General features: G+C 44.8%; 1 protein-coding gene across 1 annotated transcript; it reads right to left on the bottom strand.

Annotated features, from left to right (window-relative positions):
• Positions 1-8,483: 8,483 nt before the first annotated feature.
• On the bottom strand, positions 8,484-14,640 carry LOC136517368 (protein AGENET DOMAIN (AGD)-CONTAINING P1-like). Its single transcript, XM_066510920.1, has 4 exons — positions 14,080-14,640; positions 12,530-12,946; positions 9,500-9,916; positions 8,484-9,310 (listed from the first exon to the last, which is right to left on the bottom strand). The coding sequence occupies exons 1-4, from the start codon at positions 14,575-14,577 to the stop codon at positions 9,296-9,298; spliced, it is 1,347 nt and encodes a 448-aa protein (XP_066367017.1). The 5' UTR covers positions 14,578-14,640; the 3' UTR covers positions 8,484-9,295.
• Positions 14,641-18,803: the final 4,163 nt, after the last annotated feature.

The following is an 18,803-nucleotide window of genomic DNA, read 5'->3' on the forward strand; positions in this document are numbered from 1 at the left end:
GGCTTGCCCTATCGCCACATCCACGAAGGATGCCTCGGGTGTGCCGTCTTCCGTTCGCCCCGCCACAGACATGGCCACCTGCACGGACGGTGGCTCCAGCCGTGTCTCCTTCGCCCTCCACGGGCGCCCCATATGCGCCCTCCTCCGCCTGCTCTCCCGTGGACACAGCCATTGGCTATGCCTCCCCGGTCGACGCCGTGGCCGCCCCGACGCCACTCACTCTCACCACCGGCGCGGTGCGTTTGCCGGAGGAGGATCTTTTTCAGAGCAAGCCGCAGGAGAGTCACACGTCATCCGACGCTGCAAGGGACATGGTGGCCAGTTCGTGGCAAAAATTCGTTAAGACAAAAGGACAAAAAAACTTTTGACTCACCCTGACGCCATCATGCAGGGACGTTTTGGGGTCGGCTTGCCTGATCTCGGCCGCTCCTCGTCGACACATTGTCTCTTCGAGCCCTTCCTCGGCTCGGAGGGCTCAAACGAGTCAGAACGGCCGCCTCCCGCCGCCTCTGGAGGCACCGTCGAGGGCTCGTACAGAGTGGGGCGACCTGTTTCCTCTGGCTTTGGGGCCGCCGTCGAAGGCCCAGACAAGGGGAGGTGGCCTGATTCCATCGGATCCGAGGTCACCGTTGAAGGTCCAGATGGGGCAAGGCGTTTTGATTCCACCGGCTCCGGGGGCGCGTCCTCCCCCTCCTGCCCCATGGCATGCCGCAAGGAGGGCGCCGCCTACGGCGAAGGTGGGTCGTCATCCCTGGCAGCCAAATCATCCCACCGGATCGGCGACATGGAGCCGTCATCCTCCTTCTCCTCCTCTTCTTCTTCCTCCTCTTCTTCCGACGAACCTTGACGTCGCTTCCCTCGCTGTAGCTTCGCTCGCTGCTTCAACCGCTGTTTCTTCTCGTCGTCCTTCTTTTTCTTCCTTTGTTCATCCGCGACACGGTTCGCCGCCCTCACGGTCGCATGCTCTGGCAGCGGTGGGATAGAGTCTCGAAAGACTAACCCCGTCGATAGCTTGATGAAGCCTACGTCGGCTGCATCACGGGATGCCCCAGGATCGGGAACACGGCATCGCCCTCCCCCATGGCCTCCTTGATGCGCTGCGCGACCTCACTATCGTGGAGCAGCCCCTGGGCGAGCATCAGGTTTTGAAGACCGTAAAATCCACTCGTCATTGATAACGAGATCTAAAAAACATTGAAAGAACATCAGGTCGAGGAACGTCGTGGACTGTAGGTTGGGGACTTTGCTGGGCACTCATAGAGAGTCAAGGGTCAAGGGAATTGCACCAGCTGGGATCTAGACAACTACTCTGAGGTGATTGGTATCTTCGTCACACGGAGCATGTCTTTCTCTGTCTGGGACACATGGAATTCCGGGACACATACTATCAAAGAAGATAACCTGATGGACCATTTATCCACCTAATCTAACAATATTTGCAAACCCAAACTTAATACATTAAATGACATGCCCTACCGCCCTGGATCTCAAATATAAATGCAATATATATTTTCCAAGTAATTAAATCGACCCGAGAAATTCCGATGTACATTATTTCAGCACTTCTTCTATATTTCAGGTACCTGGATTTTAAGTTAATTTTAGGCAACACTCTTGTACTACCAACTAGTACAAGTAAATTGTTACTTTTATTATTTGTTATTTGTCTGTGTGTCGTAACACATTAAATTTTTATTCTTGTCTTCCTATAGAAATAATTGTAAATTATTAATTATCTTTGTGCCAACACAAATCAGATTTTATCGGATTTGTAGTTTTGTCTAACGGTTTTTTTATTCTCGGTACCAAAAAATTGCGGATTGCGCCTACAGAAATTGCAGTGAACGATCTGCAACTTTAATATAAATATATGCAATAACCGTCGCTTGAAAGGAAACTAAAATTCAGGCACCTGAATTTTAGCAAATCTCTTATTTAAGTTCTTTTACCAAGTGTAGGCACATCTTGTCCCTTTTCTGTTTCCTAGATTTTACTGTTATTCTAGATTATTATTCATAAGAAACTGGACAAATTAAATAAATTAAAGCTGTCACTTCGATGGTGTGTTTTAATTTTTGCATAGCCCAAGTTTGTCGTCATCAAATTTAGTGGCGATGAATTTGACCCACTTTGGCCCCGCCAACATGAACTAAGATGGTGAAAGGAGATGACGGCAAACCAAATTTTAGATACCAACCAAAATTGGTTAAGGTAACCAAAATTTGTCTGCAGGGAGCGCCAAACAAACACACCCTCGGTCCTTGGACCATAGCTTTGTGAGCCTGACATGTTAAACCACCCATAATCAATTAATCGGATGAAGATGTTACACTCTCCATATCGATCGATCCTTCAATGTCTGGTGATCCGCACATGCTAAATTCACCTACTACGACGACATTTCTATGATCAGGGATGTTGTGCACGCAAGTATTTTAGACCCAATTCTGTATACAATGATTACTGACACGAGAGCACGTGTGTGTGAGCTGCGCAGGCGTCACCGGCGCACAGGACATGAGCAGGAGAATGTTGACGATCAACCAGCTGCATGGGACGTACACAGGTCTCACCCATGCAAAGCATATTTGATGATCTGTATGTATTCTGTAATGGCAAAATAGTTCCACCCTTCAACTTTTAAAGTGGCTGTTTCAATCCTCAAGTTTTACTTTTTAGGTTAAATTTTATCGTAGAACTATCAAAGCGATCGTTCCCGTCCTCACACTCTGTAGTTTGGGCTCATCATCGATCTATGAACTATGAAAGTTCGTTCGGGAACTAAAACAAAATGCACTTGATATATAGTTCATGATGGAATTTGAGTCAAATTAAAGTGCCAAGTTTAAGGACTAAAACGGTTACTTGTTGGAAATTGACATGATACCATACAATGCTATATATGTGCATAAGCTAACAAATCAGGTCTGATTAGACACGTGGCGAACAGCATTGATGAGATATCATCGCCAGTCCCAAAATAAAGTTGAGTGACCATGCATCTCGATCAGGAAGGGAATTGAAATGCATCCGATCTGAGGCGTCTCCTGCATCAACGCTAACGAAATGGACCATATGCACCTAATTAAATACGTGTCTGGCAGCCACGTACGTCATGGTAATTAATAAGCTAATAACAGCACCCACAGTGTGGGAGAGAAAGCCGAGAGGCATCGTTTTTTACATTGTACGTACGTACATATATACACGTGGCGATCGATGCTAGCAGGTCTAAAAATTTAAAGAAGGAAACGAAGAGCTGTGACAGATCGAGGTGTCCTTGTAATGTAACGGTGCGGTGTGGTTGAGTGGAGGATCCATCAGCTTGTTCGGGCCGTAAACGATCGTAGATTATTTACTGTTAGCTGGTTTGGTGTAAGAGAAAAACATTGTTCCCGGCTGTAAATTTACGATCGTTTACGAGAAGCGAACAGGCTGCATATCACCATGTGGACGTGCCAGCCACTGCATAGCCACACTCAGCCAGCAGTACGTGCCGCCACGGCGCCACCCTCCTCTCTGCTGTCGCCATTATCGTCACATAACTGCGTCTGACGCCGTGCATGCATGCATGTAAAAGAAACCCATCAATGGCGCCCTGTCGCCATTATCGTCACATAACTGCGTCTGACGCCGTGCATGCATGCATGTAAAAGAAACCCATCAATGGCCGGAGACCGGACGTGCATGCATGTCAAAAGCATTACTCCTACGTACGTACTCCTACTACACCCTAGCTCCTGCATGCCTACCGGAGAGGCACCAGAGCAAAGCGTATAGAGCCGTTGGAGTGCAATGGCTAGCTAGCTAGTTTGCCTTTGACATAGAGAGCCCAGGCACTCACTGTATCCATGACCAGAGTTATAGTGGTTATATTTGTCATGAGTTTATGAGTAGACAGGTGACATACGTCAGGTTCGTTTGGCTTATAAGCCGTACTTTTTTAATCAATGAATAATATTTTTTTATAATAAATTAGCCAATAGTACTTTTAGTCTTATCAGCCAAGCGAACAAGGCAATACTTCCTTTGTTGAATCTGTGGCGAACAAGGCAATACTTCCTTTGTTGAATCTGTGCAAGTCAAACTATCTTAAGTTTGACTAACTTTATAAAAAAAGAGTAACAACATTCATACCATAAAATAAGCATATTATGAATATATATATATTCTCTAGTATATCTAATGGTACTAATTTAATGTCATAAATTTTGACGGATTTTTTTAGAAATCTAGTTAAAATTTAATTTTTTTTGACTCAATACAACTCTAGAAATCTATTTATCGAAGAACGAAGTCTATAAATCTATTTATTCGTGGACTGACGGAGTATACTGGAAAACAGTGCGAGGACCTGGATATGATTATACTTGGCTATCGGGCCGGCCCGGCTCGGCACGGCCCGGAGGATGTCGGGCCGGCACGGCACGCCGTGCCTCCCGTGCCGTGGCGCTGCGGGCCTCGTGCCTTGCCATCAGCCCAAGCACGGGCCTGTGTGCCTAAATTCGTGCCGTGCCGGCCTGCTAGGCACGGCCAAATCACCAGGCCGTGCCAGCCCGAGGCCCGTAGGGTTTAAAACACTTCAAAAAATTCATCTGAACAAGAAGTATTCAAATTTGAAGTATTTTTTTTTCCAGAAGAGCTTCAAACCAAAATCAAAACCATACACACACAGAACAAGAGGAAATTAAAAGGATAACTGAGCTGAGATCTAGAGGGGAGATAGGGAGAGGCAGGGACGGAGGGTAGGACGCCGGCGGGAGGCGGATCGTGGTCACCGGAGTCGACGTCGGAGACGGCGAGGCGTCACTGGCCACTGTGTTTGAGAGCGCGCGCGGCAGCTGGTGGTGGTGGGTGCGAATGGGCGAATGGGGAATTGGGGATTAGGGTTAGGTTACGAGCAGGAGTACGGGACTGAGGGGAGGCCGGGAGGGGGGCGCCGCATCGGCCGCCTTTTATAGGTGGGGTCTGGGGTGGCGGCGTGGGGGGAGCTGTTGGCGAGCTAGGCCACCTCCCTCTCGGGCCGCTGTCGGGCCTCCTCGAAAACCCCGTGTCGGGCCGTGCCAGCCCACGGGCTCAACTGCCGGCCCAGACACGGCCTGGCGCTGCGTGCCGGGCCAGCCTGAGCCCGGTGGCCTACGGGCCGGGCCGTGCTCGTGTCGGGCCAAAAGACCAGGCTTCGGGGCGGGCTGCCGGGCGTCGGGCTACGTGGTCAGGTATAGATATGATGCAACTAACGTACTCCTACATGTCACCGTAGGAGACCGTACCTTTGTTTCTTCTTCCGTCTCCTAGTCCTAGCTGCTGCTGCTCCTCCTAGAAGGCCAGCGAGGCTGAGAAACGAAAGTTGTTTCACACGTGTACGAGAAAATGTACACATGCAGGCCGGGGACCGCACCATTGGCCCTGTTCGGTTTATCCTATCTTCGATTTATTCGGCTTCTTTTTTTTAGCTGGAACAGTATTTTTTTCTCACAATAATTCAGTCGAAACAGTGTTTTTAGCCGGTTTTAGCCAAGTTTTAGAACAGCGAACGGGACCATTGCTTGCATTTGATGGATGTGCAGAAAACCTACAAAGGACGAACGACTGGTTGTGTAACCCTATTCGTTTGATTGTTTCTGTAGCTTATAAGCCGACTAATGTTGTTTTATTATAAAAGAAAAACACTGTATCTATCCTAACTGATAAGCATAGCTGATACGACAAGCGAACAGGTGTATTGTTTGGTCTGTACGCAGACGCCGGACGGCACGGATGGATCCGAGACGAGACGACGGAGACGCATGCAAACACGGCAGCACGTAGTACGTCCGGCTCTGGCAGCTGGTAAGAAGAGCTGCTGCAGTTGCAGTTGCAGCACGACAAATGCAATGTATCCATGTGATATTGTTTGGTCTGTATCCACTGCTCAGTTGGCTGCCGCCAGTCCATCATCAAGTCGATATGACGCGGCCACCGACCACTGAAAGGCGTTGCTACCGCTAGCTGCCACCCTGCTTCTGCTGCTGTCTTTTCCTCATTTGCTTGCATGCCTGCCTGCCTGCTTCTCTAGTACAAAATTAAATCGAATTTTAGAGATTTTCTAAATCAAACTATTTTAAATTTTAATCAGATTTATAGAAAATGATATCAATATATGGGACACTAGTTTAGTGTCATTAGATACATTATGCAAAAATATATTTTAATGATATACTTATTTGATGTCATACATGTTGTTACTCTCTTCTGTAAAGTTATGGATCAGTGATTTTAGAAGTTGGTTTATTTTGGGAGGAGGTAGACAGGGTGTATGTATATTTCTCATCGAAATAGCATAGCTAGATCAAATGTTGGGAGTAGAAATGATTTATATATGCTTCATTTAATTTCCTGGCGGGATTATTAATTATTTAGCCTGTTCGTTTCGACTGAATTGGCTTATAAGTCATGGCTGAAAGTACTGCTAGCTGGTTTGGTGCGAGAGAAAAACACTGTTCAAACCATAAATTATAAGTCAGATACAAACGAATAAGCCGAAGCTGATTTTCGGAGATCCCAAAGGTACGGTGGATCTGTTGATGCACAAATAAATACTCTGCCTAGCTACATTAATTCATTTGATTGATTTTCTCGGTGAACTGTTCGAACTGTTCCGCCCTGTGGGTTGCCGGTTGCCCATAAGTGCTTTTAGTTCAAATAGTGTCCTCATGACACCTCTAATAGTAATCTTGAGCTACTTCATTCGTTTCAAATTACAAGTTATTTTAACTTTTTTTAGAGTCAAAGCAACTCAAGTTTAACTAAAATTAGAAAGATTTTTTGACATAAAATAGGTATACTATAAAAATAGAATTAATAAATAATCTAATATTGTGCTTATTTGGTATCATAGATGTTATTATTTTATATTATATAAATTTGGATAAACTTAAGATGTTTTGACTCTCGAATAAACTAAAGTTGGAATGAGTTATAATTTAGCATGAAGAGAGTAGATAAACATATTATTTTATATTTTAATAAAAAGAGAGAGAAATTATCTCTTAATCAAGAGCTAGCTAAACATCTGTGCCCCAAGGCCAGCTCTAAAACGACCTATATATATGGCTATATAGAGACTACAGCACTAGTTAGTAGTGTGTGTTAGATGTCCGGGAACGGAACAAATATAGGGTATAGTGGAAGGAAGGCGATGAGGAGGGATGCGATGCGAGCGACTCTCCAACCGCCACACCGGAAAAGAGCCAAAGCTGACGGCGACATGCATGCAATGCTTGCAACACTCCAAACTCACTCACTCATCACTTACGCACACAGCTCGACCACCGGCAGAGCAGGCAGCGGTTCTGTCTCTCATCAATGGCCGACCGGCCGAGTAACGCAAATTGGATGAGCCATTCAGTTTCAGTCAAATAGTATTTTTTTCTCACAACAAATCAGCATCAGTTAAGCTTATCAGTCCAGAAACCAACCAGCGAACAGACCGATTAGCCCGTTAATATAAGCTAGCTAGCTAGCCACGCTAGGTTGCGCACAAAACACATCAATTAGAGGGCACTTTACGCGTGACCTCCCTCCCGGCTACTGAAGTCTCGGACGCCTGCTGTTAACAACGCCAACAGCCCGTGTGCCTACAATACAAGATGCTACGTAGCTAGAGTGTATTGGTGTAGTAACTGCTTCAACAATACTTTTCAGCGACAGTGTTTTCCTCTCGTAGCAAGTCAACATAAGCACGAGCATAAGTCACCGGCGAAACGAACAGGGCCTAGGGCATGCTAGACTGGTGTGTTGCAGTTTCATGCATCCTAGCTACCACGGCAGTGTTCCCAGTACATGCATATGCATAAAGCTGCCACCACCACCATTACTCGGCCATGTTTCCAGTTTCATACCGATCACCGTCCTCTTCGGTTGTTCAGCCTTATTCAACCAGCCAACAGTGTTTTTCTCTCATAACAAACCAGCATCAGCCAACCTAAACCAGTCCAGAAACCAACCAGCGAACACGCCGCACATGTACTGTTGCAAAGGGCATTACTACAGTACTAGTGCATTACTCGGCCATGTTCTCTGCTCAGCCCACATTGAATTCGATTCACTTCACCGTTTCAAGGCACAGAGAGAGATCAGGTGGTCCAGATCAAATGAAGGGCCGTCCTTACATTGCAGCATCAGCCGTGGCAGAGGATGAAGTGAACATTCAACGGCCGGCGAGGCGACCCAATGTTGGGAGTAGTACGTGCTTCTTCTGGGCTGTTTTAGGGCCCGGTTTGGCAGAAACTCCCATTCCTGAGCTTCACTTCTCCATTCTCTAATGGAGTGATTCAACAGGAGAGTAGGGTTGATTGTCTAATGGAGTGATTTTAATAGGAGAGTAGGGTGGAAAGCGAGTAAGAATCGATCCTAAAGTGATTCTAGTCGTGATTGGACAAAAAGCAGTCAGCGGTAGAGAGGGAGGTCTTTTTCAAGCTCCCAGCTCCCAGCTCATAGTACAAATAGAGAAGTGACTCCCATCAGGTTCCCACCAGAATCCAGTTACATCTCATGTGTTTGATAGGAATCCATTAGAATCTGTTCCAAAGAAGCTATGATTGGAGCTCGGCTAAAATGGCCATAGGAGTGCTACCAGCTCCAGATTCTCCGTGAGAATCACATCAGACAGCCAAACGGGTAAAACACAACTAAATTCTAGTACAGATCTAACAAGAATCGTTCCTCCATTTACATTGCAAGCTGTAGCTAAAAAAAACTCTTCCCCCATTCAATCCCCTCCATAATCGCTCTAGAATCATCACTTATGACGAACTGCTCATCCACCAGAATCAGAAAGCACTTTACCAAGCACACCACTGTTCTGTTGGAGTCTCTTAACGGTTATAAACTTAGAAAGGATAGCATATAGGGATGCTAAAGCAAGCAGTCTAGTGCAAATGTGGCGCGAAAAAAACAGGATACCCCCGCACGATCATGAAGGGTTCACTTGAAACCTCTAACATTAGCACTGCAGTTCCCAAGCTTCCGGTTCTTCACCCTGAACACTGGCACAATGCGCTTACTAGTTCCTAGTACAAGACAATGGGATCAACCATTGGCAAGCGTTCAGATTCAGGCCTCTAATGATCATGGTGTGGCAACTTGCAGCAACTGCACAATGATCATCACCCAACTTGCTGACCTTCCTATGCAGATGGCACAGGGCAACCTGGCGGAGAGGACGACAAAACGTGGTAAGTTAGTGAGGACACACTTTAACTTTGGGTATGACCCCAAGCTCCTATTCTAACGTTATCACACGGTTCTTCAGCCTTCACATCTCCAGAGCCTGAAAAGGGTCGTCAGTTCGCCAATTAGCTTGTGTGTTACAAACAAGTCAGTAATGCAGAGAAATACACAATAACTAATCTCAAGAGCAAACACAAACATAAGGCACATTTGCATAGATGGTAGCAGTATCGCTACTGGTGGATCGATTTACGACGTAATGCAGGGAACAGGGATAAGCAAAGCGTACCGGGGAAGCCCGCATCCACCTTCCACCCATCCAGTCACAGTGCAACCTCAGCTGCGCATGCTCGAATTCCATCTCTTCTTTCCAAGGCCTGAAGTAGACCATGCACCTATTCTCGCCAAGGACCTTGGATACCACACCAACCCACCACCCATCGTTGCAGAAGGCATCGACCTCATCAAGTAGCTTGAATCCATCAGTGACAGGGATATCTGGAGGGCAAGGTCTGATGTGTCGCGCTTCTACAGTTTCTTTCAAAGGTTTGGTATTGTCATCGTCCTTCAGTGTAGCATATTCCACGAGGAACTTGCTGTCGACAGGTTTAACGACAGTCGCCTCGAACCAGGCTCCACGAAAACCTTCATCATCGCTGCAGACTTCAACCTTGACACCTTGTGTAAATTTTAACTTGGCCACATTCTGAAAAAGACAACCAAAGGGCAAAGGGCAACAAAACTGGTTCGTTAGGTACGTAACAGCTGTGCATCATAAGCTTGTAACAAATCTTGTAGTTGCAGAGCATACAGGAAAGCATATCCTTTCTAGATAACCCAACCTAAGAGGAATATCCAACTATAACTTTGATCGACACTTAGGACACAATAGGAGAACAAACATAGTGCAAGTATCCTTTCAACACATTCTGAAAAAAAAGGGCGTACCCAGTGCAGAGAGCTCCCGCTCTGTGCGGGGTCTGGGGAAGGGTGTTAGTGGCAAGCCTTACCCTCGCCTGTGCAATGCGAGGAGACCGCGACTCGAACCCGGGACCTTCCGGTCACAGGCGGTAAGACTCTACCGCTTGCACTAGGCCCGCTCTTCTACATTCTGAAAAGAAGGCATAGAAAATAAATTGGCTAGGCACATTAGTAATCAATAGACATAACACACAGCAGCTAATCATTATCGTTGTGACTTCTGAGCTTGCAACCCATCTTGCAGTTCTCAGCACATACTAGTCTAAATTCGCCAATCCAAGATGGCAAGATGAACACCGTAAAGATAACATTGAGTTTTGCTTCTATTTGAATCATCAACAGTTATTGATCACAAGTTTGAATTCAAACACAATAATGTCCACAAGCAGTTCGTGTAGCTGTCGTGAATATGCCTAACAACATATCTTCTCCTTTTCTTTTTATTCTGACAATAAGCAATATCAATGCTGGCAGCTGCCTATGTTGATTAAACAGCAGCGCAATTGAGACTGCACTAAAGATAATCATACATCTACATGAGGTACATGATGATTTTTAAATTCTTCTCCAGCCACAACCCAAGTAACGCCAATGATGTGATTTAGGAAGTAGTGAGGGTATTCTAAGCAGTTAAATCTACAAGGGCTACCTTTTAAAAGTAAAGGCTATAAAAAATTATAGTAGAGAGCAACTGACATTGACATAGGGTGGAAAAACTACTGTAGTATGTTCTTCAGTTAGGAGTGGCATCACAAAATTAAAAGTCTTCAGATGCCACTTAGATGGCATCAGACTAGCAAATTGAAGAGCAAGGAATCTACACGTCGTGGAAGGTTAAACGGCTAAAGCTATTTGCTATTCTTACAAAGGTAAGAGAAGAACGTGCATGCTGACAGTCTTTCCCACAGCAGGGTAAACACGTGCCAGAGTAATATAAGTGAGAGTTTGTAGGCTGCTTATAAAAGGTATATTTGGAATCATAATTCGTGATAGCAATAAGAAACAAATAGATTGCAGACAAGGTGCTTCCCATTATCCATAAACCAAGAACACTTGGAACAATGTCTCAACTCTGAATCAAAATGCTTGAGTAATGAAAGGCTTTTGGTGTAAAAGCTATTTTCCCATGCAAAAAAAAAAAGAAAATGCAGAGGTTTTGTTCTTAGCTCGCTGAAAGTTCCTGGTAGCCTTGATACAAGGACCACATGAAATATGCATCCAGGGCAAAAGTTCAGGGTGATCACATGTAGAAAATAATAGCAGAAGCAGTAAAGGACCTAGATCCTCTTAACATTACATGTTTTCTAGAAATGTCAAAGGACAACAACTAGATAATGCTTTAGGATGGAAAAAATCCAATGTAATAAGCTTCTTGGTGACCATACAATGAATGACATTAAATTCCAAAAACAATATGTTAAGAGATTACGTTATACAATATTTTCCCAATATTATGATCACAGATACAATCAAGGTGGTCTATATTGAAGGTGTAACAGAGTTTAGAATATCTGAACTTGGAACTTTTGGGACTGATCGGCATTTTTCTCCCTTTTAATATGTATTATTCAAAAGCAAAAGAAGTAACCAAAAATAAGTAGCAATTTAAGCTCTGACTTAAGCAATGAAGTTAATTTTTGGAATGCTAAGGATGCAGACTTGTCAGTCATACACTATTCTATAGGTTTCGACAGAAGTTATACAAAGAAAAACAAAATAAACTCAACATTTTCTTGCAACACCAATACTAAAGAGAGGAATAAAAACCAGACATTCTAGAATTCTATCTTCAGTCACTGTAATTGCAGAAATCATGGTACTTCACTAGCATTGTCAAGTAATGAAGTTTAAGCATTCAATCTTTATACCCCTGAAGCAGATAGCTGGCTAACCATGTATAGTGGTGTGCAATGTGCAAGAACTAAAAAATTAGCCAGACAAGCACTAGCTGGCTGACCATGTAAAATCTGACAAAATATATTTTAAGATCTTAACAAATTCAAGCTTGAAGGAAACTGTGCAACTGCAACTGACTACAGACCGAACAGAAACTTCAAGATTGTATCACAGAACAGCATCTGTATCACAAATCATGCAAAAATTCACATGCATATGCACCGATAGTGCAAATATCATTACCAATGACTATTTAAAAACAATTAAACACACTGATGTCAATAGCTCAAAATATTAACAAAAAAATGTAAATTCCAGTAGTCATATTTGTAATTTATTACAATAAGAGCAGCAATTCAAGAAATGTGCACAGAAAGTGCACAAAACTCAAGTTTAACAGATATTTGAAAGAAATATAGATTCTAGGGAGATTTATACAGACCTTTGATACTTGTTCCCATTGATCATCAACCCAGTCATATCGAAGCCTCAGAGATTTCTGGTTCACCTCAACTTCCGTCCCTAAATGCGCCGACTTAAATGTGTACTTGAATTCTGGATGAACATTAGTAATCACCCCTACCCACCAGTAATCACCTTGGAATGCTTCAACCTCATCATTGATGCAGAAACTAATCTCTGATGCTTGTGGTGGGCAAGGCCTCACGTGCTTCACATCAACAATCTCCTCAGACAATGCAGTACCATAACACTTTGAAACAGTGTAGTCGACTAATAGGTTGTTCTTCCAGATAGTCTTTGCGACAACTGCAGGTGACCAAGCAACAACAGAATTATCTTCCAACTTGGAAACTTCGATTTGCATTCCTTTTGCATATGGCATTGTCTTGGGTATCTCCTAGAAGGCAACAAGCAATTATTAGCACTGAATGGACAGCCCAAACGAGGGGGAAGAAACATCATACAGGTAACAAATTACAGAAAAAAAACTACAAGAACTACGCTACCATGATCAACACATTTGAGGGAAAACCTACAAATGTTTAAGCCCATAGATTTATGTTAGCAATCAAAGAAGGATAATGAGTTACCGAAAAAGTTCAAACTTCTAACCAACAACGCAAGGCAGTATAACACGACTAGGAAGTCCAACAGCATCCATCTCTTAACATATCTACCATCTAGCAGAAATAGAAACTCCTTCAAAGATTTAAATTTTTAACAGAAAACTTTTGTAGTAGTATTGGATATTGAGCGCTCACTACTTCTTCAATAGTTTTGGGCATGCCAACTTATTTGAGGCCTTGTAACTACTCCCTCCATTCCAAATTATAGTTCACTTTGGCATATATTTTGATAGTGCATTTATTTGAACTTGTAGAGATGTTAATACATTTTTTCTATTTTGGTCAAAGTTGGAGAAGTTTAACGTAGAACAAAGGCAAAGCAAAGCATAATTTGGAATGGAGGGAGTGGAAATAAACAGGTACAGATACTAAAATCCTATATGGATATCAAGGGATCAAATGCTTTCATGGTTCACATCAACTAGAAAAACTTCATTCCAGCATGACCCGCATCTGATTGAACACAATTCAGCTCGTCCAAGTAGCTTGACCTCGTAACTCAATTTAATATGTTGGTTGGCAATTTTCCAGCCAGTGGGACCACAAGCATACTAAACTCACAAGGTCCATATCCCCTAGCATCCTGAACTGCTCTAACACCTGTATAACTCAAGCTAAAATAGATAAATCCATCCATCAGATACAACAATAGCTAGCAATTCAAGAATCCTCATTCTCCTCACTCTCCACCTAGCAAGCATGGGAAATCATAATCCCACATTCGCCCTGCCACCATTTAAAAAAATGTGCATGCCATTTCTAACGCTAATACCACAAAATCATCTAGAATGAAAGAAAAGGGAGGAACTTTTTGATGGGTTATTATAAGCTTATTAATCGATTAAGGAAACCCAGAATAAAACAGAAAAAAAAAGGTTGGAAAAACCCTTGTTAGTGTTACTACCATGCTATCTGGGGAGCGCCACTCGCCGGCGACCCACTCGAGGTGGGGGCGGACATCGGCGGCGTCGAACTCCATGACCTCCCTGGTCTCCGGGAAGCACACCCTGACCTTGCCGGGCGCGCCGGCGCGGCCGAGGGCGACACTGAGCCACCAGGCGTCGTCGATGAGCGCGTCCACGGCGGCGTGCTCCGCGGGCGGGGCCCCCGACCCCGAGGCGGGCGCGGGCGCAAGCGGCGGGGGGCGAGGGCGAAGGCTCCGCGCCGGCAGTGCCTCCCGGAGCCGGCGGTCGGAGTCCTCGGACTCGAGGAGGGAGTCGTACTCGACGGTGTAGCCGCCGCGGGGCTTGGCGCTGGGCCCCACGACGACGGCCGCGAAGTGCGCCCCGCGCAGGCCGGCCTCGTCGGGGACCACCTCCACGGGGTCGCCCGGGTTGAACCCCTTGGGCGTCTGCGGCGACGCCGCGGCGTCGCGGCGGGCAGGGGTTCGCGGCGGCCGCATCGTGGCTAGCAGTGCGGTAGGGGTACTGGACTACTGGAGTGGACTGCTCCAGTGGAGACTCGAGAGCACGACAACTTGACTGCTTGCTTCCTTCGGCCGAGCCGCCGAGGCCTCGAGAAGGCATTTACCGTTGGGTCAGCCACGTGGACGGTCAGATCACGGCTCGATTTCTCGCTTATTGATCGTCACCAACCCAAACACAAAAATCCTCCTATAGGTGGCTAGAATTCCTAGAGGCTTTCTAGATCACTTTCATGTATTCTGTTTTGGCATTTTAAAGGGGAAAAAGTTTTGACATCGGCTTTTCCAATTTTCCCCGTCACGTATTTCTCGTTTTCCACTCGAAAAAGTAGGTGAGCACCGCTTGCTCGCCATCCTAAGCCTTTTTCACGTGCACTCGCAGCACCATGTTCCTCTCCCACGTGCAATGGTGCAGAACTCAGTATGGCAAGATATGACGATCATCGTACCTTGAATTCTCTATGGACCTATCTCTTAAATCGCCACCAAACAGTCCTATTAACCGTGGATCTGGCATCATGTACCAAGAGAAAAAGGATAGGCTTTGAAGTGGCACTACTAGAACCAACGAGTTTCCCTTGGAGCGAAAATCCTAGTGAAAGATAGGAAAACGGTAGGGAAGTAACTTCCCCAGGGTATTTCGTGGAGAAAGACTCGTAGGGACCGCGTCGACGGGAAAGAGAGATGTGCCCTACGGTTTTCCTAGAAATCGTAGGGAAACAATCTTTCTCTGGAAACTATATCTCTAGGTAAAGTATCTGAGATGGCACTGACGAACCTATGTGGAAAGATGATTATCCTACCGATCCGATTCCTAGGGAAAGAATGTGACATGGCATAGAAACTTTCCCTAGGAATTTGAACGGTAGGGAAACAAGCTGAGCCAAACACGGCATAAATTCAAATCGGTTAACATAATTCATATTTTAATTCAAATATTATTACGAAACTCGTTGATTCTAGCAGCGTGGAACGTGGGCTTCCTTGTGGGCTTAAGTGTTTGGGTCTATTTGACCCATTTATCTTTCATGGTTTTGCCATTTGGTTCACTATCCTACTCGTCCACACTACGAGACGCGATGGTTTGCACTTTCGTGTCAATTGCTGATTCGATCGATCACAATGATGCAAATGCCTTAGGCTAGTTGCACCCTGCAACGGGACATAGCGGGCCACAGACAGGTCGTCGCGGGACGCTATGTGCCGTGGGGGGGCTACTGAATGACGTCGTAGGAAGACGAGTGTCGTGCTTAGTAGACTACCGAGTGCCATTGCGGGAGCTCAAGTGACATCGTATGATGCTGACGAAGCTGTGACATGTCAAGCCACGCCACGGATGATATTGATGAAGAAACCCATCTGATCCATACAGATGAAATTGTGCGTGATGGTCCCCTCCTGGTGCACCGGCTGTCAGTGGATTCTGCGTTTGACTAGTAATCCATGTATCATACACGGTGGATCGGAGGGGTAACACACGTGACACAGATTTATACAAGTTCAAGAACAACATCCCCTACGTTCGACGTAGATGAGGACCTTTATTGCTTATGCTCTGTGTGCTTGGGTCGGTTGTGAGTAGGGGATCGCAACTATGTATTTATAGGCTAAGCGTCTATTCGGATTGTCGATCAGGGGCTGTCTATGTCTCTAAAAATAGGAATGAAAGTGGTGTGGATAATTTTCCGATCCAATCCGAATTCAAATTTTGAGGATATAAAGAATAACTTGCGGATGCGGATTAGGATATAGAATCAGCAAAATCCGGTGGATATGGATTATCCACAAATTATATGCGGATTATATGATATTTAAAATAGGATATCCGATAATTTCTCTTCCTAAAACAAGAGTAATTTAGGATTTAAAAAAACATGTCAGTTGAGAACTCTTATTTTGTGATGTGGTTGTTTTTCTAAATTTTGAATTGAAACTTGCTGGATGTTATTGTTCATTGGCAAATAATTTATTATTATGAATGTGGATACCTATTAAATGATAATTTGTGTCGTTGTGATGGTCACAACATTGAATGCAATGCAAGATATATAGCATGTTCGCTCTCGTATACGATCGTGGATTATAAGCTGAAATAGTATTTTTCTCTCACACCAAACCAGCCACAGTAAATAATCCACGATCGTTTACGACGAAACGAATAAGGGTTTAGTCTACTGCTTTCTATGTTGACTTTTTACATAATTAATTTTTGATAAGAATATACTTCTCGATGTATGCATATATTACTCAAATATTTATTTGTCTCTGATTCCACTCCATTTCCGTTCCATTTTTTAGATCCAAAAGAATCCACATTCCGTGTATTATAAGCTCTGATCCGAATACAACAAAGAAAAGCAAATTAGGATATGGGAGAGTCATTATCTGCTTCAATTCAATCCGTTTTGATCCTGACTTATATAGTCCGTGGGGTAAGGTTATAGATAAAGTCATGATTGTTTATAGGTAGGTTTTCTAGTCGGTTACAACGGATAGAGTTGGCTTCTATGTATATCTTGCTATGTCTTGTGCACAAAGTGGACGAGGTATCCCCGTTCGATTGGGCCTCTCGAGTAGTCATATATTGAGCCACCCCTCCTTGTTGGGGAATTTCCCTAAGATGAGAATACCTAGAGCCCATGTAATCGACATGGCCATCCAAGAAAGGGAATCAATCGAGGAGGGGTCATAGAGTCTAGATCCAGCCATGGTCAGGCTCAGGGTGGTGCTTGAAAGCATCTAGGCCCCTAGTTAGGTTTCGGTGATTAATGACGACACAAGATTACTATGACTAACGTGTGTTTTGCAGAGGCAACTTGAGTTAGGTCATGGTAATGGTGATTGATTGGGTAATTATGGTTTTCATGCCCCTGTCGATGAAAATCGTTTCGGTTTTCAAAAAATGGACGACAAGGTTAAGGACGGACTAGTTCTAAGTGTCGTTTGGCGTTAGAGAGACACTTAGAGTAGTTTAGGACTTTGTTTTTCCTTTGGTCATACTATTAAGGGGGGGTATGAACTAGTAGCTTGACCTAGGTGAGTCTAATGGTTTAGGTGTGGTGCACACTTGTCAAACTTAGCACTAGGTAGCTCAAGGACAGCCCATAGATCAGTGGAAGTCGATGTTGTTCACAAAGTTGGTAGAATTTGAGATGAATGGAGACTTGGATGATGACCGGACGCTGGACAGGACGCACAGGTGCCGCGTCCGGTCAGTGTTAGCTCACGCAGCTAGGGTTTGCTCATCGACCGGATGCTGGCACAAGGCCGAGACTAGACGCGCAGGTGCCAGGATCTGTAGCAGCAGGGTTTTGCTACTAGCTATTGACCGGACGTAGGGACATCGAGGGACCGGATGCACAGGTGCCCCTGCAGACGCCCTCGGCTCCGTGATCACAGAAGACTGGACGCAGCGGCCTAGTGTGACCTGACTCGCTCATGGCTGAGTCCAATCAAGTACAGAGATAGTCCAGAGAGGATATTTGCAGACCGAGCATGTTAGGTCCAGGAGGATCGGACGCTGCGATGCGTTCGGTCAATCTAACGGTGTTCTCTAGCTTGCTAACGCAATGTAGTCGTTGGCTACTAACTAGATGGGTCCGGTCACTTCGACCGGTGCGTCCGGTCATCCAAAATGTGCTGAGTTGGACCCCAACGGGTATGTTTTGAAGTGGGGAGTATTAATACTTCTCCTACTCATCCAACTTAGTGCTCTTGTGAAAGCTCTAGTTTGGTTTTGATGAATTGATGAAACCCTAAGTGCTAACCTAGTTTATCAAGTGATCATGATATAGGTAGCACACTCCAAGTGGTGAAGCAAATGAAGATCATGACATGATGATGGTGATGCCATGATGATGATCAAGCGCTTAGACTTGAAAAGAAGAAAGAGAAAAACAAAAGGCTCAAGGCAAAGGTATAAATGGTAGGAGCCATTTTGTTTTGGTGATCGAGACACTTAGTGAGTGTGATCACATTTAGGATCGATAGCCGTACTATTAAGAGGGGTGAAACTCGTATCGGAATGTGGTTATCAAAGTGCCACTAGATGCTCTAACTCATTGCATATGCATTTAGGATCTAGTGGAATGCTAACACCCTTGAAAACATTTGAGAAAATATGCTAACACATGTGCATAAGGTGATACACTTGGTGGTTGGTACATTTGAACAAGAGTTAGGAACTTCACCGGTGGAGTGTCCGC

Source organism: Miscanthus floridulus, chromosome 17 (assembly GCF_019320115.1).
Source record: "Miscanthus floridulus cultivar M001 chromosome 17, ASM1932011v1, whole genome shotgun sequence".
NCBI lineage: Eukaryota > Viridiplantae > Streptophyta > Magnoliopsida > Poales > Poaceae > Miscanthus > Miscanthus floridulus.

Coding starts and splice junctions, on each gene's coding strand:
- LOC136517368 (XM_066510920.1), bottom strand. CDS start 14,577: ATGCGGCCGCCGCGAACCCCTGCCCGCCGCGACGCCGCGGCGTCGCCG. Junction 12,947..14,079: donor GGCGCTCCCCAGATAGCATG/GTAGTAACACTA, acceptor GTTGCCTTCTAG/GAGATACCCAAGACAATGCC. Junction 9,917..12,529: donor AATGGGAACAAGTATCAAAG/GTCTGTATAAAT, acceptor TGTCTTTTTCAG/AATGTGGCCAAGTTAAAATT.